Source organism: Macrotis lagotis, chromosome 1 (genome assembly GCF_037893015.1).
Source record: "Macrotis lagotis isolate mMagLag1 chromosome 1, bilby.v1.9.chrom.fasta, whole genome shotgun sequence".
Taxonomy (NCBI): Eukaryota; Metazoa; Chordata; class Mammalia; order Peramelemorphia; family Peramelidae; genus Macrotis; species Macrotis lagotis.
The window spans coordinates 692,435,320-692,459,689 of record NC_133658.1 but is presented as its reverse complement, the minus strand read 5'-3'; the positions used below and the strand labels follow the sequence as shown (position 1 = coordinate 692,459,689).

General features: G+C 34.4%; 1 protein-coding gene and 1 pseudogene across 1 annotated transcript in view; one reads left to right on the top strand and one right to left on the bottom strand.

The window, feature by feature from the left end:
* Window positions 1-24,370, top strand: part of ERICH2 (glutamate rich 2) — a 132,008-nt gene that overhangs the window by 100,464 nt on the left and 7,174 nt on the right. The window contains exon 11 of the mRNA XM_074236519.1: window positions 18,250-18,307. Coding sequence (XP_074092620.1) covers window positions 18,250-18,307 — 58 coding nt within the window. The remainder of the gene's footprint in view (window positions 1-18,249; window positions 18,308-24,370) is intronic.
* Window positions 9,472-11,074, bottom strand: LOC141523356 (lupus La protein homolog; annotated as a pseudogene).

Here is a 24,370-nt window from a genome sequence, read left to right as displayed (position 1 = left end):
ATACACTCCAGTGAGAAGTTTCCTAATGCCATCTTTCTTGATTTTTAATACTATTTGCTTGTTTATGAACTGAAACTCTGCACAAATCTCCTTAATTCTCAGAAACAAATGGAAAATTAATGTTAATAATTATGTAATTTAGTTTTTGAAAATCTAATAAAGGGGGGGGAAATCCTACAATATTTTCTTATCAATGTAGATTACCACAAAATTCCTACTATATTTTATAGGAAAAGAATAATTCCTCTGGCTTTTTTTCCTATTAAAAGTAATAATGCATAAGAAAAATAAATATAAGAAAAAACTATATTTGAATTCACACTATTTATATCATAGTTATATACATTTTGGACATTGATTTCAGCTCAATAATATTATACCCTGTAAATTCAAATAATTCAATCTCTTCAGAAGATTTATTATTCTTACCAATCAATACTCATCTGTGGTTGTGTCTATGTTAATGATTTTATCATTAAGTGGTTGGAAGGAGAATGTTGAAATGGAGCTTAGTTGAAAAAGATTCCTTTAAGTAATCAAAATAGAATTTTAAAAATACTTTTCTCACAACTTTGTTGGGGGGTAGGCAATAAAAAAAGGATTTTGCCTATTGTATGAAGGAAGAAACTGAGATTCTAAGAAGTGAAATGACAAGCTCATAGTCAAAGAGCTATAATAAGTATCAAATCAAGTCAATATGCATTTATTAAGCACCTAACAGGCCTACCAGGTTAGACACAGATTTTATATGTGTGTATATATATATATGAAGAAAGGCAAAACTAGCTCCTGCCCTAAGTGTCTCACTTCACTTGAAGTATAGAAGATATCTGAGTCAAAATGCAAACTCTGGTCTTCTGATTCCAAGTCTAAAATTCTTTCCATAACAGATATCAAGCCATCTCTGAAATAATTTACATTTATATCATAGTATTATTATTATTATTATTATTATTATTATTATTATTATATGAGTTATATAATTATATAACTGATCCTTTTGATTTTAAGATTATAAATAATTTGTAAGGAGCCAAATATTTTTGACTTGTCATGCTGTAGTAATATATTCAGTATATTTTATTTATATTTACTTATTCAATATTTCCCAATTACATTAAAATTTTTTTAACATTTATTTTTTTTAAATTTTGGGTTCCTAGAGTCAGCTTGGTGGCATGGTGGATAGAGCACTGACCCTGAAGTCAGGAGGACCATAGTTCAAATACTTAATAATTATCACTTAATACTTAATAATTACTTAATAATACTTAATAATTATTAGCTATGTGACCTTGGGCACATTACTTAACCCTTAACAAAAGTTTTTTTGAGTTCCAAATTCTCTCTCTTGGTAGCATCCCCCCAACTCTTTGAGAAGGCAAGTAATATATATCAATTATACATGTGAAGTCACACAAAACACATTTCCATATTATTCATTTTGCAATAGAAGCCACCATTCCCCCCCCCCAAATAAAACCAAGGAAAAATAAAGTGAAAGAAGTACTCTTCAATATTCATCCAGAATTCTTCAGTTCTCTCATTTTATTTTTTCCCTAGGTAACTGGGATTACTTTGAGTAAGGGAGAATGTATTGGAAAAATGTAACTTTGTTGTAAAAATATCTGTATTGTAGAATTTGAGCAAAATCTTTCCCCAGAATAGGAGTGTAATTCTGTAATTATAATGATCAAGCTTGTTTAATCTATTTATATATAAATTAAAGTTAAAGTGTACAAAATCAATTAGGGCTATTCAAATGAATAATCCATGTAGGATGATTTAACATAGTGATAAAATTTTTAGAAGTTCCTTTTCATCTGGAAGTTAATTCGTTATAATATTGAATATTGAACACATTATTCATTATAATATTGAACACAACAGCTGTGTTCAACTCTGATATAGATGAAATCAGGCACAAGGAACCTTGTATATTTTCATTGATGCTATTTTGATCTAAACTTGTTGCTATGCAAAAGTTATATTTGAAATTATCTTATGTATAAGATTAAGTTCATTAATCTTATTTTCTTTGAGAATGATGAATATATTTGAGTAGAAGTAAATTTATAAAACAAAATGTGTTAAAAACAAAATTTATAAAACAAAATAAGGTTAAACTCTATGCTGTTCTGACTTTAAGAAATAGGATTTGAGTATGAAACATGGTTAGTGAAAATACAGTGTTACCCTACTTGACTGTTTTTGAGATTAGTTTCCAATTGTTTAAAAGGATTCTAAAAGCAGTATTTTAAAATATGACTAATAACTAAATATTCTACTATATTTTTAATAAAGTCTGTTTCAAAAGATTATTGATTTTTTCCCTTTTGATCCCCATTTTTTACTATTTAACCACATTCCTTATGTGCAACTATAAAATTGAGTTGTGAGGTTCTTTTGTAATAATATATTATTGTTTTCACTGAAGATGATAGTCACCATGTGGCATATTCTGATCCTTTAGATTATAAAGTTTAGAGATAAATCTCTGTCTTATTGTAGGAAATTGCTATTAAGGATCTCATGAGACTGAAAATTTGGCCTTTAGAGTTTGAAATTCAGGTATAAAGGAAATCTAGGTTGTACCAATGACTAAGACCAGCAGCCCTCTGAGGTTCATAGATATTTGTGGCTGACAGGCTTATTGAGAGAGGTTGGGGAAGTGATTGTTCAACAAGTTGTGAGATTGGATTTATAATTCATTTCTTAAATATAACATTTGGCAATGTCTCACCTGGAAGATTTAAAAATCTTGCTCAAGGCATTTGATCATCCACCTAATCTTCTCTGGAAACTAGGGGCAGCTAAGTGGTGTAGTGGATAGAGCATTGGTGTTGGAGTCAGGAGGACAGGAATTCGATTCCAGACTCAGACACTTGACTCTAATTAGCTGTGTGGCCTTGAACAAGTCACTTAACCCTGGTTGCCTCATGTCCAGGGCCATCTCCAGTCATTCTGATTCATATCTGGCCACTGGATTCAGATGACTCTGGAGGAGAAAGTGAGGCTGGTGACTTAGCAAAGCCTGCCCTCCCCAACTCAAATGCAATTCTCATATTTGGCATGACTTCACTTTTCTGATGTCATCTTCGAGGATGAAACACATGCAAAGAATAGTTTTCCACATTCATCCTTTTGCAAGCTTTTAATTTCCCTATGTTCTCTTCCCCTCCGCATGGCAGCAAACAATCTGATATAGGACATATATGTAAAATCACATTTAACATATTTCTACATTAGTCAAGGTATGAAAGAAGAACTAGAACTAAGTGGGGGGGAGGGGAACCATGAGAAAGAAAGAAAAAAACATAAGTTTTAAAAAGTAAACATAGTATGTTTTTGCTCTGTATTTCAAATCCATAGTTTTTACCCTGTATATGGATGGCATTTTCTTTAACAGGTCTCTCAGGATTGTCCTTGATCACTGAGCTGATGAGAGGAACTGCATCCATCATAGTTGATCATCTCACAAAGTTGCTGTTAGGATGTATAATGTTCTTCTGATTCTGCTCAATTCATTTAGCATCAGTTCTTACAAATTTTTTCATGCTTTTCTGAAGTCAAATCAAGTTATAAAACTTCATAAGATTCCTATAACATAGTTTGTTCAGCTATTCCTCGATGGATAGGCATCCCCTCAATTACCAATTCTTTGCCACTACAAAAAGAGCTGCTATAAATATTTTGTCCATATGGGTCCTTTGCTCTTTAATATGATCTCTTTAGGATATAGTTCTAGTAATGGTTTCTGGATCAAAGTGTGTACACAGTTCTATTGCCTTTGGGGCATAGTTTCAAATTGCTGTCCAGAATGGGTAGATCAGTTCACAACTCCACAAATAGTGCATTAGTGTCCGAGTTTTCCCACATCCTTTCCAACATTGACCATTTTCCTTTTTTGTCATTTTAGCCAATCTGATAGACATGAGGTGTAGTTCCTCAGAGTAGTTTTAATTTTTTATTTCTTTAATCAATAATTATTTGGAGAAATTTTTCATATGACTATAGATAGTTTTAGTTTCTTCAACTGAAAACTGCCTATTCATTTCCTTTGACCATTTATCAATAGGAGAATGAATTATATTCTTATAACTTTAACTCAGTTCTCGATATATTTTAGAAATGAATCCTTTATCAGAAACTTCTAATCTTTGTTGCATATGCTTTATTTGTGCAAAACCTTTTTAATTTCGTGTAGTCAAAATATCCATTTTGCAGTTTATTATGCTCTCCATCTTTTCTTTGGTCATAAACTTCTCCCCATTCCATGGATCTGACAGATAGACTATTCCTTAATCTCCTAATTGTCTTGTTGTTGTTGCTGTTGTTGCTGTTGTCATGACAAAATCCTGTACCCATTTTGATCTTATCTTGGTATAAGGTGTAAGATGTTAGTCTATGTCTAATTATTGCCATCTTATTTTCCAGTTTTCCAGCAGCTTTTGTCAAATAGTGAGTTCTTATCTCAGAGGGTTTATCAAACAGTGATAGATTAGTACTGTTTCCTTTGTACCTAATCTATACCTCTGACCTATTTCTCTTTTTCTTAGTCAATACTAGACATTTTTGATCACTGCTGCTTTTATAATAGTTTGATATCTGGTTTAACTAGGTTCCCTTCCTTTGCATTTTTTCATTAATTCCCTGGATATTCTCAATCTTTTTTGACTACAGATGAATTTTGGTACTCTATTTTCTAGCTCTGTAAAAATAAATTTTTGTTAATTTGATTGGTATGGCACTGAATAACTTTAAGTAGACTGTCATTTTTATTATATTAGCTCAGTCTAACCATTAGCAATTGATACTTTTCCACTCACTTATCTCTACTTTATTTGTGTGAAAAGTGTTTTGTGATTGTTTTCAAAAGTTTCTGGGTTTGTCTTGAGAGAGATTCCCATGTTATTTTCTGTTGTCTACAATTACTTTAAATGAAATTTCCCTTTCTGTCTCTTACTGTGGGGCTTTGTTTGGTAATATATAGAAATGCTGATGATTTATGCAAGTTTATTTTATATCTTGTGACTCTACTAAAGTTTCTAATTTTTTCAAGTAGTTTTTCAGTTGATTTTTTCTAGGGTACTATAAAGTATACCAATATAGAATCTACAAAATGAGAATTTTGTTTTCTCATTACCCTTCTAATTCCTTCAATTTTTTTTCTTTTTTTAATTGCTAAAACTAATATTTCTAATATAATATTGAGTAATACTAGTGTAATAATGGACATCCTTGTTTCACCCTGATCTTATTTGGAATGCCTCTAGTTTGTTCCCATTACATATAATGCTTGCTGATGATTTTGGAAAGATAGTACTTATCATTTCAAGGAAAAGTCCATTTACTCCTCTGCTTTCTAGTGTTTTTAATAAGAATGGATGCTGTATTTTATCAAATGGTTTTTCAGCATCTATTGAGATAATCATATGATTTTTGTTAATTTTGTTATTGATATGGATAATCATGCTGATTATTTTTCTATTATTGAATCATCCCTGCATACCTAGTATAAATGCTACCTGATCATAATGTAATATCTTATTGATAACTTGCTGTAATCTCTTTGCCAAAAATTTATTTAAAATTTTTCAGCAATATTCATTAGGGAGATTGGTCTATAATTTTCTTTGTCTGTTTTTACTTTTCCTGGTATAGGAATCAGCAGCATGTTAGTGTCATTAAAAGGAATTTGGCAGAACTGCTTCACCTATTTTTTAAATATTATTTTTATACAATTAGAGTTAATTATTCTCTAAATGTTTAATAGAATTCACTTATAAATCCATCTGGCAGGGGCAGCTAGGTGGCGAAGTGAATAAAGCACCCACCCTGGAGTCAGGAGAACCTGGGTTCAAATTAGGTCTCAGACACTTAATAATTACCTAGCTGTGTGGCCTTGGGCAAGTCACTTAACCCAATTTGCCTTTCAAAAAAAACCTAAAAAAAAATCCATCTGGCCCTGGGGGGTTTTTTCTTGGGTTTTTTTTTTTTTAGAGTTTCTTGAATTCTTTTTTTCTGAAAAGGGAAGATTGAGGCCAAAGCAAAAGGCCCAAGAATCACATTTATCCTAATTCAATTCCCGCCCCCCACTGACCCAACCTTGTTAATTAGGAATGTGGTTTTACAATCTAGACAGGCAAACTAATCTAGGGGAAAGAGTATAAAATTCATACCAAAACCAGATTATCTCTTCAGCCCAGGGAATTGAATGGTCATCTGGACTTCAACAGATAAGGTGGGGTCAGTTGACTCTTCACCAATATCCCAGAAGTTGCTTTGTGAAGGGAGGAGGGACACATAGTTAACTATTCTCCAATCTATAATATTCTACTGAAGAAATCTCAGACTTTATCCCACTCAATGCTCAATTCATTGATCTTCACTTTCTCTAATTTATTTATATAAGCATTTAGAGATAGTTTCTCCTAATAACTGCTTCGCATCCCACAAAATTTGGTATGATATCTCTTCCCTGACATTGTCTTGGATGAAATTGTAAATTACTTTTATGATTTGTTGTTTGATCCACTCATTCTTTAATATAAAATTATTTAGCTTCCAAATAATTTTTAGTTTATCTTTCCATGGTGCTTTATTACATTTAATTTTTATTGTATCATGATCTGAAGAGGATATATTTAATATTTCTTCCTTTCTGCATTTGATTGTGAGGTTTTTACATCCTAAAATATGGTCAGTTTTTTTGTGTAGATGCCATATACCACAAGAAGAAAGTATATTCTTTTCTATACCCATTCAGTTTCTTCAAAGTTCAAAAATCATGTCTAACTTTTCTAAAATTCTATTCACCTTAATTTCCTCATTTATTTTGTGGTTAGATTTATCTAATTCTGAGAGAGAAAGGTTGTGTCTTCATCTAACTCCTTTAACTTCTCTAATAATTTGGATGATATACCCCTTGGTAAGTATATGATTAATGTTGATATTATTTTATTGTCTATGGTACTTTTTCCTTCCTTATCACTTTTAATTTGATCTATTTTTGCTTTGTATGAGATAAGGATTGTTACCCCTGCTTTTTTTTTTTTACTTTAGCTGAAGCATAATATATTCTTCCCCAGCCTTTTACATTTACCCCGTGTACATCTTTCTGCTTCAAATGTGTTTCTTGTAAACAACATACAACATGTAGGATTCAGGTTTTTAATCCACTGTAGTTTCCACTTTTACCTTTTAGGAGAGTTTATCCCATTCACAGTTATGATTACTAACTCTGTGTTTCCCTTCATCCTATCTTCCCCCATTTGTATTTTTCTCTCTCTCCTTTCCCCTTATTTCTCTTCACCAGTGATGTCCTCAATTTGCCCTCCCTTTTACCAACCCACCTATCTTTTTCCTTTCTTCTTTTATTTATTTTTTAAGTTTTACTCTTATTCCCCCACCCTCCCTTTTTTCACTCCCTCCTTCCCTTTTCTTTCTCCTTTCTTCCATGTTTCCCTGATAAATTTCTAATCCCAGTTGGGAATGTATATTATTCCCTCTTTGAGGCAAATCTGTTGAAAGTAAAATTTACTCAGTACTTAGGTCTTTTGTGCCTCTTCAGGAGGTGCTACTTATCTCTATGCCTCCACCTTTTTATCCCAACATAATCTGTTTTTCCTTTTCCCATATTCTAATTGTTTTATTGCTGTCTTGTACCTACTTGCTCTATCAAAGTATTCCCCTTTCAATTGACCTGGTAGAGGTACAATTATCAAAATCTTAAGCATCCTTACATCATAATCAATTAATGCTCACACCCTGTTTTCAAGAACAATCACTTCAACTTTCCCAATATAAATACAATCCTCAAGAGCTAAAAGTTTGATCACATCACAGACAATATATACCCACACCCACACCTTTCAATTGTCCTAAAAGAAATGCAATTGTCTTCCTATGTAGGATGTAGACAATTGAGTCTTTTTTTCTTCTTTTTGGTTTTTGTAAGGCAATGGAGTTAAGTAACTTGCCCAAGAACTCACAGGTAGCAAGTATAAGTATCCAAAGTTATATCTGAACTCAAATCCTCCTGACTCCAGGGTCAATGCTCTTTTCACTGTACCACCTAGCTACCCCAGTTTAATTATTTTGACCAACATTTTCCCACCTTCAATTTATCTTTTCATGTATCTCTTGGGTCTTGCACTTGAAGATCAAATTTTCTGTTCACTTCTGGTCTTTTTTAGGTAAATTTGAAAATTCTCTATTTCACCAAAAATTCATCTTTTTCCCTTGAAAGAAAATGTTGAATTTTGCAGGGTAGTTGACTCTTGGTTGTAATCCAAACTCCTTTACCCTTTAGAATATCATATTAAAGGCCCTCTGATCCTTTAATGTTGAGACTGATAAATCTTCTTAATCCTGACTGTGGCTTCCTGGTACTTAAATTGCTAGTTGTTCCTTGACTGTTTGCAACTTTTTTTTTCTCCCTTTAGCTGAGAATTCTGAAATTTGGCTATAATGTTCCTTGGAGATTTTATTTTGGGATCTCTTTCTGGGGGTGATGGGTAGATTCTTTCAAAGATTATTTTATCTTCTTGTTCTAGGATATCATGGCAGTTTTCATATAATTTCCTGTAAGATATTGTCCAGACTCTCTTTTTCTGATTGTGTTTTTCAAGTAGGCCTATAATTTGTAAATGATCTCTCCTGGATCTATTTTCATAGGTCATTTTTCCAAAGAGGTATTTTACATGTTTCCTATTTTTTCAGTCTTTTAAGTTTTGTTTGATGGAATCTTGATGTTTCAGAGAATTATCATTTCTGTTTGTCCAAATCTATTTTTTAGGGTTTTATTTTCTTCAGTTAGCTTTTTTGCTTCCTTTTTATTGTGGTTAATTTTACTTTTAGATGAATTTCTTTCCTTTTACAGTTGGTCACTTTTTTTTCTATTTGGCCAATTTTATTTTTAAAATTATGGTTTTCTTCAGTTAGTTTTCCATAATTCTTCTGCATGACTCATTTCCTTTCTCCATTTTTCTCTTTCCTCTATTCTTTGTTTTTTTTTTTGAAAAGGTGGATATTTACTCAGTAAATGACCAAAGCATAGAACAAAAAATCTGTAGGAATGAATTCTATTACATAAATGTTGAACTATTAAACAGTCATTTGATAGTAAATCTTATAAAAATGGCAGTTGGGACAATTTTGTCTTTTATATAGTATATATATTTTATTTGTTGGTATTTCCAACATTACGGAACTTCACTGAAAGAACCTTTCTTTTGATGTTCAGATCAATGTCTGAAATGCCAACATTTGATATGATGAACAAAACTATACATATTAAAAAACACAGAATAAGGATACTTGAACAACAAAAACAAGTTAAACAAAAATAGCCTCTCCTTCTATTACAGGTGGACACTGAAGTGGATTTAGTTTGATTTTCTTTTTAAAGACCCTCGAATCTGACAGCTTAAAATTTATTTAAAATGAATAAATTTTTTTTTTATCAAGCTACTGGTCTCCAGCTCCATTTTCAGTTTTCATTTGTTTTGGTGCAGGCTCTTCTTTTTCAGGTTCTTCTCGTGTCCTTTTAAGAGATCCTCCAGCATCACCATTTTCCTGTTCTTCATCACTATCAAATTTTGTTTTCTTGCCTTGGAATTGTATTTTTTCCTTTATTGGGTGTACCCTGAACAGCTTTACCACCTCCTCTTCCCTTTCCTTTAAATTCTCGACCTTTGGACTTCAACTTATTTAGGGATTCCTGTTGGTCTTCAATGATTTTTTTCAAAGCTTCTTTTTCTGTTTCTCCTTCTAATACTTCCCATGTTACATCTTTGTTTCTTAATTTTAAGTTTCCATCGTTTGCTTCGTTGGCTTTGTTCAGTGCTTCTTTTGCTTTTTCTTTAAAAAGGATTATTCCCTCTTTTACTACTCTGATGAAATCTATCCATTTTATTTCTCCATGATTAGAGAAAAATGTATGCAGATCTTCTCTACAGGTTTGTGTCCGGGGTCTTCTTCCCCGGACCCCCGAGTAAGCTCCTCAGTGGGCACTGCTTCGGGCGTCCCCGGTTTTTCCCTCCCCCCAGGGATCAGCGAGGAGGGACTCAGGCAGACACGTCTTCAGGAGGCATATGTTTTATTAGGTGCAGAGGGATCCCCCGAATAGCTCAGGGTGTTGGCTAATATAGGGAGTTATTTCCGGGCTACCACCCCGATCCGCCCCGAGGGCGGAACCTACCACCCGGTTGGAGCAAGCGACACAGGCCAACCAGGCGAAGCCACTGTTCCTCTTAAGGAGCCGTGTCTTCTCTGGATTGGTCTGACCTCACTCCCGGGGAGGTCCTATCCACCCAGGCGGTCAGGGCCGACCCCGACAGGTTTGATCATCTAAATCACCCAAAAATTTCAGCAAGCATCCAATCTTTTCATCCAGGGATTTCAATTCAGCATCTTCTGCTTGCCTCTGTTTTTCTTCTTGCTCTTGTTTAGCTTTTGCTTTAGCTTCTACTTTATTTTTCTTCCTTTCTTCATTCTTCTTGGCAAAGTAATCTTCTTTAAAGAGTATCAGCAGCTCTGTATCTTTGTATTTTTGACAAGGGGTTTCTATAAACTTCTTGGAGGATTCTACACTATCAAACACAGCAAATATTGATCCCTTATATGTTTTATGTAATGTTCTCCTCATTTGAATATTTTGTACTTGACCTTTACCTTCTAACCATTCTTTTATGTCATCAAGGGTTGCATCTGTTGGAAAACCTTTAACATAGATAGATATGTTTTTTACTTCATTTTTATACTCATCTGTTACTTCAGGGAGGGGTTTGCTTGGAGATCTTCTGATTTTAGTTTTGTCCTCACTAACTTCCATGAGTTCTGCCTTTGATTTCTTTAGAGCACTTCTTATTACATCAAAGTCTTTTGTTAGCTTGCTTAATCTGTTGAATTTGATCATGGTCTCCAAAGGAACCCAGCCATCATCTATTTTGATCTGTTCCTTTAAAAATTTGTCTCGTGGAAGATTAAAGTCACCAAAATAGTACTCAATTTGTTGGCATATTTTGGACTCCAGATCAGTCATTTTTTCACTATCACCATTCTCAGCCATGGCAATCTCCCTCCCGGGCCCGGAGCCTCTTCTTTGGTTTTTAAAATCCTTTTTTGAGCTCTTTCAAGAGGTCTTTTTGGATTTGAAACCAATTCATCAACCTTTTGAAGCTTCATTTATAGGCATTTTTGTCACTGCCTTCCTTTTCTGAGATGGTATTTTTATCATCCATTTCAGAAGAGTAGCTGTCAATGGTTAGTGTTTTTTTGTATTTTTGTTCATTTTGTTAGTTGATCATCTGATCCTCTGGCATAGGTTATATAGTTTCCAAGATTTTTTTTTGCTGTGGGTCAGGGTTTTGGTTCTTAGTTTTCCACTTTGGTACTTCTGCTGTTCCCAGTTTACCACTGCCCTGAGATAGCTCAATGCCTCATTAATGTTTCCTGGGCTCAAAACCTTGCTCTCTGAACTTGTGACCCTCATTGCTGGTCTACTGTGTCAGAATCTGAGTTACACTAGGGTTAACAGACTCTGTCTGACTTCTCAGCTCTCCTGCCTACACTGGGATATACTGCCCTTTTACCTACCTGACAGACCTTTCATGATGTTCCTCCAAGGTATCTCACTGAAAAATTGTTTCACTGTTTTTTTGGTGGGTTCTATTGCTTTAGGGTCTGTTTAGAAGCTGCATTCAAAGTTGTTTCAGGAAAAGCTCTGGGAGCATTCTAGCTTTGTGCCACTATCTTGGCTCTACCCAGAAAGACCATCAATTCTCTCTCTGGAAGTAAACAGCATTTCTCATCATGGGTCCTTTGGAAATGTCTTGAGTAATTGTCTTATTCAGAATAGCTAGGTCTTTTACAGTTGATCATCATTAAAATATTGCTATTATTGTGTATTCTCTAGGTTCTCCTCACTTTATTTTATATCAGTTCATTTCAGTCTTCCCAGGTTTTTCTGAAATCATCCCCCTGAAATCATTCCTCATAGAACAATAGCCTTCCATCATAATCATATTATAAATTGCTTAGCCATTACATGTCCCCTCAACTTCTACTACAAAAGAAAATTTGCTATAAATATTTTTGTACAAATAGGTAATTTTCCCTTTTCTTTGTTCTCTCTTGGATATAGACCTATTATTGTGGACTCAAAGGGTATGCACAGTTTTATAGTCATTTGGGCATAGTTCCAAGTTTTTCATCCGAATGGCTGGAGCATTTCCCCAAAAGTGCATTAGTATCCCAATCTTTCCACATACCTTTGAGCAATTTGTCATTTTTCTTTTCTATTATGGTAGCCAATTTGTAATATTACAACAGAGAATACAACTACAATGGACTGGACACATTGTTAGAATGCCAGACATACACTTGCCAAAAAAACTATTTAATGGAGAACTCACACAGGGGAAGCACTCACAAGGGGGTCAGAAGAAGCAATATCAAGACACTCTGAAGGTCTCACTGAAGAATTTTAGAACTGATTGTACAGCATAAGAGACACTTTACAGGATCACCCAACATGGCATGCCCTCATGAATGAGGGTGTTGCACTCCATGAATTGAAACAGCTCAAAGGAAATATGACATATATAAGTTTAGAGTACCTACCCAAGGTTTCAAAATATATTGATAGGTTAGAATACTAGAATGAATTTAATTTCATGGAATGAAGTAGAAATAAATGTAATATCTTCTACTTGGGTAAAAATATCAATTTTTTCCTTACCAATTTTCCCTTTTTTACATGGTGTTCACATGGACTATTTGTGCCCAACCTGTGGTAGAGTATTTCCAAGTTTGTATTGGTCTGATAAGCCACAGTTGGATACACTGTAATTTGTCTCAAATGTGATATCATTTCGGTCTTTGATAATGAACAAGAACCAACCACCAACAAGAACCAACCAATGGTCTGACTGGTGAGAAGTGGTACCTCAGAGTTGTTTTAATTTGCATTTCTCTAATCATTAGTGCATTTTTTAATGTGACTGCTGATAGTTTTGGTTTCTTCTGAAAACTGACTATATGCTTTAGGATCAATTGGGGAATGGCCTGCATTTTTTATAAATTTGGCTCAGGATCCTATATATTTGAGAAATGAGGCCTTTGTAAGAGAAACTTATAAATATCATAACATTAATCCTCAGTTAAGTCTAAGTTCAATCATGTTTTAGCTCATTGTCCATTGTCAGTTAAAACAGTCTTTTAGTAAAAAAATATTATGTAAAACCTGACTTGGCATTTGGTCTACTTCATTTTGTGGTGAACAGTGCATCCAGAAATAGAATATTTTCATGATTGATAGATATAAGTTTTTCTTTTCTCCAGCACTCCTTCAGTGGATCCATGTTGTCATTGATCCTCATGTTTACTCTGTCCCATCTTCTATGCTTCAGATTCACCTCTTGTCCATCACACAGAACCTTAGAATTTCCCATTAGAAGATGACATCATTAGTCACATAGTGTAACTCATAATCAAGCAAGAATCCCTTCTACAAATGAAGAGAAGTTCAGTCCTTATTAGAAGACCTCAAGAGAACTCTTGGCCTGTTTATGTAGACAACTCATTTCACTTTCTACTTGCCCTGCTCTTAGGGTCATTTCCTTATAACAAGCCCAAATTTATCTCTTTGTAAATTCTGCATATTGTTTCTATACAATCAAACAGAAAGAATTTAATGCTTCCTTTGTGTTATAACCCTACCAGATACTTGAAGACAGCTATTGGTCAGGCTAAAACATTTCTAGGTCATTCATAAAATCCTCATATAGCATGAAATCTAGACTTTTTACCACCCTGATTGCCTCTTTTATGTATTTCTTCAGTTTATCAATGAGTTCTTAAAATATGATACCCAAAACTGACTACAAAAAACAAGATTTAGTATGACCACTCATATAGAGTACAGTATCACTGTCTTTTTCCTGGTAATCATGCCTCTCTTTAATATATCCCCAAACCATAGTAATCATTGACCTTGCAAATGAACTAAAAACCTATTCAGTTATTCCTTCCATATGGGGGGAGAGGGTTAGGGGCATACTGCCCCCTTGATCTGGAAAATCCATATAAAATATTTTGGCCCTCCCTTTATACCAGAGAAATAATCTAATTTTTTTTCTTTTTCTTTTATGCGGGGGTTTTACAGTACTTTATTAAAGAATTTTGGTTAATCATTGGTTATAGGCTCTGTGACATCTGTTGACCTTCACATGTTTTCTACAGCCTCCACAAAATTCCCCCAAAAAATTACCATTTAATTTTTTATGCAAAACCCATGATCTAAAGAAATCTCAATGGGGAAAGTTGTGATACAGAAAGGATAAATGTAGCTCATTTTCAGTTGAGCTGCTAGATATACCTCCTTCATCCTATTAGATGAAAAAATTGGTATTTTTAACCCAAATAGAAGACATTACATTTATCCCTACTACATTCCATGAAATTAAATTCATTCCAGTGTTCTAAATTATCAATATATTTTGGAACCTTATTCTGCCTAGGATATTATTCTTCAATAAATCATGAGTTCCTTTTTTTAACTCGGTAAAGATTTTAACAACTTTTTTAAAACTTCAATTTTAGGCATATTCAATTTGGATAGGCTGCAAAGAATGAATTGTGTATAAGCAATAAATGAAAAGAATTGCATTGTTCAATAGTTTTCAAAATGCTAAGAAATCTCATTCTCCAGATCTGTAAATTTAAAAAAAAGGGGGGGAAAGTAGTCACATAATATAAAATAGCAGCTTTATATAACTCTTTAAAGTTTTAACTTTCAGAAGCCAATACTCAATTCACTTTTCCATGTTCTTAAAGCCTCATCTAGATTTCTTTGGGAATGTTGATGTTGATCATCCTCCCCAGTAGCAAGTGGTGCTTTTCTGTTGTTATTTTTAGGCAAAGCTTCTGCCACACTTCCATAATCTTTGGATACCTTTCCTATTAGTGACTCACAATTACTCCTGCTAGTTCTTTCTATACCTAAGGATATGGTTCATTTGGGCCATGTAACTTGAAGTGATTCAGTGTTGCGAAGGGGGTCTGTTGATACCTTACATATCTTGGGGATCAATTATCTCTTAGATTTTTGTTCATCCTTTCCAATTCATTTTTTAAAATCATTCTTCATTTACTTCTAATTTTTCAGCCACTGGAAAGGACAGAATAAAAATGGCTAACTAATTTTTAATATCTAAGAGAAGTAAAGAGATTCATTCTTTTTTTGAAGAGGAAATAAATTGTTAGAAAACTGTTGTTCAATTATGTGGCAATAAAACTGGTAACTTAAATAAAATGTATGACCACTGATACAAATATAAAATTTTCATATAAATAGATCAAGAAATGGAGAGTAAACAAATCTTCCTTGGGAAAAAAATTGAATAAACTGTAAATGAACTTCTAAAGAAAGAGCCACATACCCAGTTGGATTTGACAAGTGAAAGAAGTTTGTAAAAATATAAAAGGCATCCTACTGAACTCTGCACCAATGTATAAGATAAATATGTTCCTGATACCCAGGGTGAGAGAAAGCAGGGGAAAAACTCCTTGGCAGAGAAAAACAGAAAAGTAAGAATCAAGCAACTCTGCCTTCTCTTTGATGTCAGTTGTCATTCCATCTCAACATCCCCTTAACAGGGATTCTAGCCTCCTTTGATCCTCCTCTTTCCACTAGTTTGGCTTTCAAAATGCTTTTTTGTTCTCCATTGCTTTCCTTCTGCTGAGGAATTCCTCTCCCTAGGACTTCTGATCCACTCTTACAGAAACATGCCATGCCTTTGTATCTGTTTCTTGCTAACTGACCCTGCTTACATTTTCTATAACATGGTCTTTTAAAACCCAAGTTATTGTTTTGTGTAACCATGTTAGTCTATTCAGACAAGCCCCCTCTTTTCTTCTTCTTTGTAATTGTTTTCTTTCTTCAAGGTTTCACTATTGAGAGCTTGCTATCTCACCTAAGTTGACTTCTATAGAAATAGTTCAAAGAATTCTATCTTTCCCTCCTTCCCTTGAGGAAATTTATTTCCATATTTTCTGTTCTATATTACAAACTCAAGAAAAAGGGAGACAAGCCTTTATTATATTCATACTTCACAGCAAGCATTTATTAAGCCTTACTATGTGCTAGACCTAAGGTCTAAGAAGAGAGAGAGAGGCAAACCCCAACTCTCAGGAAGCTCCCATTCTCATGGGGGAGACAACAGGCAAACAACAAATATACACAATACATACAGTAGAAATGGAAATTAATCCTTAATGAAAAGTTTTGGGTGAGTTAGGAAGGGTTCCTCTAAGACCAGGCTAGGTCTTATGCAGAGAGTAGGACTGGAGCCTAGTCAGGAGGGAGAGCATTCCAAGGATGAGGAACAGTCTTGAAAAGACCAGTGGGGGGATGGAGTGTTGTCTTTGTAGAATGGACAATGCTTCTGGATTGTAGAGTTTAACTGGAAAGATGGGAAAGGGCCAGTTTCCTCTCAAGATTCCCTCCAGCAACTGGTTCCTTCTTATTGCTAAGAATCCAGATTCAAAGCTGCTTTTGTGGGTTATTCTGTCTTTTGAAGATTGAAAATTGTCATTAAGGCAGTTTCTGAAATAATTAGCTGCTCTGCTTTTAAAGAAGAGGAACCTCCAGCAGATGTCTGGATAATTTAAGCCCCCATTACAATTACATCATTTTTCTTTGCCAAGCTTGTGGTCTTTTTCCAAGTTCCTCATTTACTTCTTTTCTCTATCCTCTCTGTCCAGGTGGTCAATAGAATACCCCCCTAACAAAATTACTTTTTTTTTTGCCTTAATCATGCTTCCCTCAAATGTTCTTCATCATGCTTCCCCATTCAGGTTCTTGGATTTTCCTCATTTGAATTTATCTTCTTAAAAGATAATGTTATCTAATCTTTTACTTGTCCCAGTTATGAGGAAAATTTTCCCTTAAAATCACTTGCAGTAGTGAGGTGGGGAAATACCTTCCAGTGTTCTAGAGGTCTTTCTTTTAAGTGTTTGACACTAGAAGACTAAGCTGTTATCAGAAATACTTTAGAAAATCTTTGTAGATTTTAAGTCTCCTGAGGAGAAAGATCAAATCTTACTCATCTTTATATCTCCAATAAACATGTTTAGCATGTTGACACATGTTAAGTGTTTAATAAATGGTTGAGTCCACATTTCTTCCAACTATTTTTATCATAAATATTTGCCAGGGATCTCAAAGTAGAAATGCTAAAACTTTCCTAAATCAGTTTGAATTTGCTGGAGAATAGCAATGCATTGCTTTCCTAGTAGCATCAAAGTTCCTAGTAATTTGAGTCCATTTATTCTTACAGAACAAAGTCTATAACCTATAGTTAATCTACTGTAAAACAAGAGTTATTCTCAAAGTTCTTCCCTCAATGTAGGCAATGAGGTTGTTGTGCAAGGGCGTTGAATTTAGAGTTAGAAGGGACATCTTCCCTGAAATCCTGCTTCTCATATTTCATTACTTGTGACTGTGGGCAAGTCATTTAATCTCTTTTATGACAATGGAATTAGATCTGTGACTGATCAAGAAACCAATTAGATAATGTATATAAAGTGTTCCTTAAAGTACTTTCTTAAATAATATTATTATTATTTTATTTAAAATGGCCAATCATAATAAGGAATTCAATAAATAGTTCTTTGCTGATGAATTTGTTGGCTCACTCCTAAACAATGTGTTAGCTAAGTATTTATTATTCTGAATTGTAGAGTTTAAGAAGACTAGAATCAATTTCTTACCTAGGAGTGGCCAGGACCAAACAGCAGGCTAGAGACAGGAAAGTCATGAATCAAACAGAAGTTTAATTCATTTCAGAATAAGGAAAATGGCTTGCAAGCAAGACACATGTGCTGGAGCCCTACCCTAGTGGGGAGGGATCCTAGAAATGTGGGGAGATCCAGTGGGTGTTCATTGAGCTGTAGCTCTGGAAATGAGGGGCAACAGCAATAGTGTGACACATTTGATTTATATCAGGGGTTCATGTGCAGAACATGGATATATATAGTAGGTGTTTGTATGGGTCCAAAAAGCACCTGGTGCTGGGGCCAGACAATGAGATCATCCAGAGAGTTCGTGCATAAGGTTGTTGTTAAACTACACTTGGGGCAGAGTCTGAGGCTGGGTCTTAACTCTGGAAAACAGGATGTCTCCTAATATCATAATTACTAATAAAGCTCTAAAACCCACTAATTGTTAATTTTTTCTTTTAGTTCCTAAGAGCAGTAATGAGCCGAAACTACACTGTGGCAAAGAAATTATGTCAATTAAGTAAGTATAACTTTGTTGTACTTTTCTTTCTTTCGTTAGTTCGTTCATTCGTTCTTTCATTTGTTCTTTCTCTCTTTTTTTCCTCCTTCCCTCCCTACTACAACTCAGTACTCCCAAGCTTAAAAAAATCAAGGTATCAGCATCAGCCTCCCAGTAGCTGTGATTATGAACTATGCTTGGTACTCTTTTATATTTCTATATAAATAATTGTCAGAAATAACTCAATAACAAATACAATTAGCCAGTTTCCCCATAAATGTGTATAAAATAAATATAAAATTAATAGATGCACACAATAGTTAAATAAATGGTAGTTTGGGGAGAGGGCATGAGGAATTGAGAGGATCAGAAAAGGCTTCAAATAGAAGATAGTGCCTGAACTACATCTTAAAGGAAGGAATACATTCTAGGAGCAGATGGATAACATGAAATGTGAGAGAACAAACCAAAAGTCAATTTGAATGGATTGCAGAATCCAAGGGGGGTGGGGATGTCCAAAGAGGAAACATAATATGGGGCCAGTTTCTGTATTACTTGAAAAATGAAACATAGGATTTTATATTTATTCTTGAGGCAATAGAAAGCCACTGGAATTGGTTGAATAGGGGAGTCACATGGCCACATCAGCCCTTAAGGAATTTTCCTTTGTGTAAAAGGAGTGTAAGAGGCATGGGGAATGGTGAGAGAGTTGAGGAAGAGACCAGTTAGTAGACTGTTCCAATGATCTGAATACAAAGTGAAGAACCTGAAATAAAGTGAATGGAGAAAAGGGATCAGAAGCCTGTATCATATGAAGTAGAAACTGAGATTTGACAACTTTATGGATATGTGGAATGAAGAAGAATGAGGAGTCAAGGATGATGCCGAAATGACAAACTAGAGACACTGGAAGGATAACGGTGCCCTTAACAGAGACAGGGAAAGATTTAGGGCAAAAGAAATGAAGTTGAACTTTAAACTTGTTGACTTTTGAGATGTCTGAGAAATCTGGTTTGAAATTTCCATTAGCATTTTATGATCCTGGAAAAACCTTAGGGGAAATACAGAGCAACAGAATATGTAGATCTTGGAGTCATATCTAGATCTGGGAATCATCAGCATTGGAGACCATGGTGAAGCCTGTGGTCCTGAGCAATTTCCCTAAAATCACAGCCAGAATGTCAGAAGCATCAACTTGAACCAAGATTCTCCAAACTCTGAGGCCTTTTCTCTAACTACTATCCCACAATGCCTCTTTTGGCAATCCAATAATTTACCAGATCCCATTAATTTTACCTATGCAATATGTTTTATATCCATCCATCCTAAGTACAGGATCTCCATCTACCCCAACTATTGTAGTAGCCTAATAGCCTCCAGTTTATTTGTCCTGCAAACTGTTTTTCGTACTCCTTGCTCATAGATCTCATCAAATGATACCTATGCTGAAGACCTTACTGAGTAGTTCAAACTAACTCCTTCAGCTAATATTTAAGGGTCATCATGATCCTGCTTTTATCTTTACAGGTCATTTTATACCAATGAGCTTTGTACACTATACAACTATTTGCAGTCCTTCATTCACATCCTATGCTTTCTTATTTCCTTGCCTTTATTTACAATGTTCCTTATTTGAATAATGTTCTTTCTTCCCTCTTATGCATTGAATTCAAATTCTTTGCCTTAGAGACATCTCAAATTCAGCCTGTCAACCCCAAAACTTTCCCTTCTTTGAAATTTCCCAATTTCTGTCAAACACGATATTACTCTTCCATTCTCCCAAGTATATAACTTTGGCATTAGTCTTTTTTCTTTTTTTAGATTAAAGATTTTATTTATTTTGAGTTTTACAATTTTTCCCCTAATCTTACTTCCCTCCCCCTAGCCCCCACAGAAGGCAGTTTATCAGTCTTTACATTGTTTCCATGGTATACATTGATCCAAATTGAGTGTGACGAGAGAGAAATTATGTCCTTAAGGAAGAAACATAAAGTATAAGAGATAGCAAGATCAGACAATAAGATATCAGGGTTTTTTTTTTTCCTAAAATTTAAAGTAATAGTCCTTGGTCTTTGTTCAAACTCCACACTTCTTTCTCTGGATACAGATGTATTCTCCATTGCAGACAGCCCCAAATTGTCCCTGATTGTTGCACTTATGGAATGAGCAAGTCCATCAAGGTTGATCTTCACCCCCATGTTGCTGTTAGGATGTACAGTGTTTTTCTGGTTCTGCTCATCTCACTCAGCATCAGTTCATGCAAATCTCTCCAGGCTTCCCTGAATTCCCTTCCCTCCTAGTTTCTAATAGAACAATAGTGTTCCATGACATACATATACCACAGTTTGCTAAGCCATTCCCCAACTGAAGGACATTTACTTGATTTCCAATTCTTTGCCACCACAAAGAGATGCTATGAATATTTTTGTACAAGTGATGTTTTTACCCTTTTTCATGATCTCTTCAGGGTATAGACACAGTAGTGGTATTGCTGGATCAAAGGGTATGCACATTTTTGTTGCCCTTTGAGCATAGTTCCAAATTTCTCTCCAGAAAGGCTGGATGAGTTCACAGCTCCACCACAATGTAATAGTGTCCCAGATTTCCCACAATCCTTCCAACAATGATCATTGTCCTTTCTGGTCATATTGGCCAGTCTGAGAGATGTGAGGTGCTACCTCAAAGAAGCTTTAATTTGCATTTCTCTAATAAGTAATGATTTAGAGCAATTTTCATATGACTATGGATTGCTTTGATCACCTCATCTGCAAATTGCCTTTGCATATCCTTTGCCCATTTGTCAATTGGAGAATGGCTTTTTTAAAAAAAAAATATGACTCAGTTCTCTATGTTTTAGAAATGAGTCCTTTGTCAGAAACATTAGTTGTAAAGATTGTTTACCAGTTTACTACATTTATTTTGAACTTGGTCAATGGTTTTGTCTGTGCAAAAGTTTTTTAATTTAATGTAATCGAAATCATCTAGTTTGTTTTTAGTGATGTTCTCCATCTCTTCCTTAGTCATGAAATGCTTCCCTTTCCATAGATTTGACAAGTAAACTAGTCCTTGATCTTCTAATTTGCTTATAGTATTGCTTTTTATGTCTAAATCCTGTATCCATTTGGATCTTATCTTGGTATAGGGTATGAGGTGTGGGTCTAATCTAAGTTTCTTCCATACTAACTTCCAATTTTCCCAGCAGTTTTTATCAAAGAGAGAGTTTTTATACCAATAGCTAGACTCTTTTGTTTTATCTAACAGCAGATTACTATAATCATTTCCTGCTATTGCACCTAGTCTATTCCACTGGTCCACCTCTCTATTTCTTAGCCAATACCAGACAGTTTTGATGACTGATGCTTTATAATCTAATTTTAGATCAGGTAGGGCTAAGCCCCCTTCTTTTGCACTTTTTTTCAATGAATCCCTGGAAATTCTTGACTTTTTATTTCTCCATATAAATTTACTTACAACTTTTTCTAACTCATTGAAGTATTTTTTTTGGAATTTTGATTGGTATGGCACTAAACAGGTAGTTTAGTTTTGATGGAATTGTCATTTTTATTATATTAGCTCTACCTATCCATGAGCAGTTGGTGTTTGCCCAGTTATTTAAATCTGACTTAATTTGTGTGAGAAGTGTTTTGTAATTGTTTTCAAAAAGTTTCTGAGTCTGTCTTGACAAATAGACTCCCAGGTATTTTATATTGTCTAAGGTTACTTTGAATGGGGATTTCTCTTTCTAGCTCTTCCTGCTGTATCTTGCTAGTTATATATAGAAAAGTAGAGGATTTATGAAGGCTTATTTTATATCCTGCAACTTTGCTAAAATTGCTAGTTGTTTCCAGTAGTTTTTTGGATGATTTCTTGGGATTCTCTAGTATACCATCATGTCATCTGCAAAGAGTGAGAGTTTTGTTTCTTCCTTCCCAATTCTAATTCCTTCAATTTCTTTTTCTTCTTTAATTGCTGAAGCTAACATTTCTAATACAATATTGAATAGTGGTGATAATGGGCATCCTTGTTTCACCCCTGATCTTATTGGGAATGACTTTGTCATTAGTCTTGATAATTCTTCCTATCCCCTTGTCTCACTCTCCCCACATATCCAATCAACAATTTTGCTATTTTTACCTCATTACATCTCTGACATCCAATGTCCTCTTTCTATGTATAGTTCCAGGTCTTATTATATCTATTATTTATACTATTACAATATTATCATAATTGGTTTCCTTGCATATTTCATAATTGATTCTTACCACTACTTTAATGTCTAACTCAAATCTTTTCCAAGAAGCTTTTTTTAACTGCTCCTTCAAGCATGCATTCCTTTTCTATATCAGATCACATTTATCAATTTAATCATCTATCCTCTTCTACTTGTATGAATTACTGTGTTGTATGTATGTCTCATACTGTATGTATGTATGTCTCATATTTCCTTTATTTGGGGTTTTTGGTTTGTTTTTGTGGGACATTGGGATTAAGTGACTTACCCAAGATCTCATGGCTAATAAGTATCAAGGCTCTGAGACCAAATTTGAACTCAGGTCTTCCTGACTCCAGGGCTGGTCAATTCACTGTGTCACCTGACTGTCCCCCATATTTCTTTACTAGAATGTAAGCAGAGACTTATCCATGAGTTTTATGTCATCTAAACTTTATCTCCCTTAGTGCTGTCTAACCCAGTGCTTAGTTAAATGTCTATTAAGATGAAAATTAATTGTATGTCAAAATTAGTCAGAAAGGAAAAATATCAGAAGTAAAAATATGCTGAACCTTAAACTTAGAAATATAGATTAAGTAACATCATAGTCATTGGACCCAAGATCACATCCATAGGTCCAGGATCCTAAATTCTTTGCCCATTCATGTCTAAGGTTATTAAAGAATTTCTCCCAGTTCCTCAAGTACTTTACGATTTAAGTAAAATTAGTACCTTGTGATTAGTTTCCTATTTGATTGTAAATATAGGAATTATATCTTCTCCTGACTACAAAACTTTGAATCTTCCATTTTGGATCTCTTAAATGGATTTTTTAACTTTATTCCTTGCTTTTTTCTGTTTTAATCTACAAAGAATTCACTTAAATAATTTTATTTGTTAATATGAATTTAGATTTCATCTGCTTTCTATGTGGCCCTTATATTTCCTGCCATTTTCCTGTTGTCTCATGCAAAACTGATATTTTTGCCTGTATCCTATTCCCTACTTGATGTTGGAGGCAGTCTCATATAATGCTTTTTAAATGGGGCGGGGAGTGAGAAGTTTAGGTACAATTTGCAGCAATTCTATTGATTTATTGCAAAACTTTGCACAAATCAATCTTGCTATTTTTTGGTATCTTCATGCGTAAGAAGAGATTATGGACTCAATCTTGTTAGAGAGAGAGAAATTGATTTAGATCCCCCTATCACAGACAATTCTCTAGCTGGGAAACTCTGGTTCTTTAAATATTTACTTGCTACTTTGATATATCCAAGATCTTATTGGTGCTATTGCTCCTCCCCTCCCCAATATGCATCAAAAATCTATCCAGTCCTATCTTGTCCATATCTTTCCATAAAACTTCAATAGAGGATTTGCCAATACACTGGAGGAGGTCCTCTAAGTCTTTTAATATTTTTTGCATATAATGCCACACTGGGCTACTTTTTTTCTTTTGTATTAACAAAATTAACAAATATTTATTAAATGCTGACTAATTACAAGAAATCATGCTGGGTAATACAAATACAGAAAATAATCCCTACCTTCAAAGATATTCTATTCTACTGGAGGAAAATGTAAATAGAAAATGTATAGACATTAATCTGGATAGAGAAGTCTGGAAAATCCTCGTGTTGGGGTGGTTTGGAGCTGAACCAGTATGAATCAAGGGATTCCAGAAGGCAGAAGTGAGAAGAGAGGCACAACCTGGGCAAAGACTATGGAAGAGGGAAATGGCATGTCACATATGGGGAAAAACAAGTATTTGACTGAAATGTAGAGTCTGTGAGGGTAATTAATAGAAATCAATCTGGAGGCAAATTATAAAGGCTCCAAACACCAAATAAGGTACTTTGTTGCACAAGAACCTG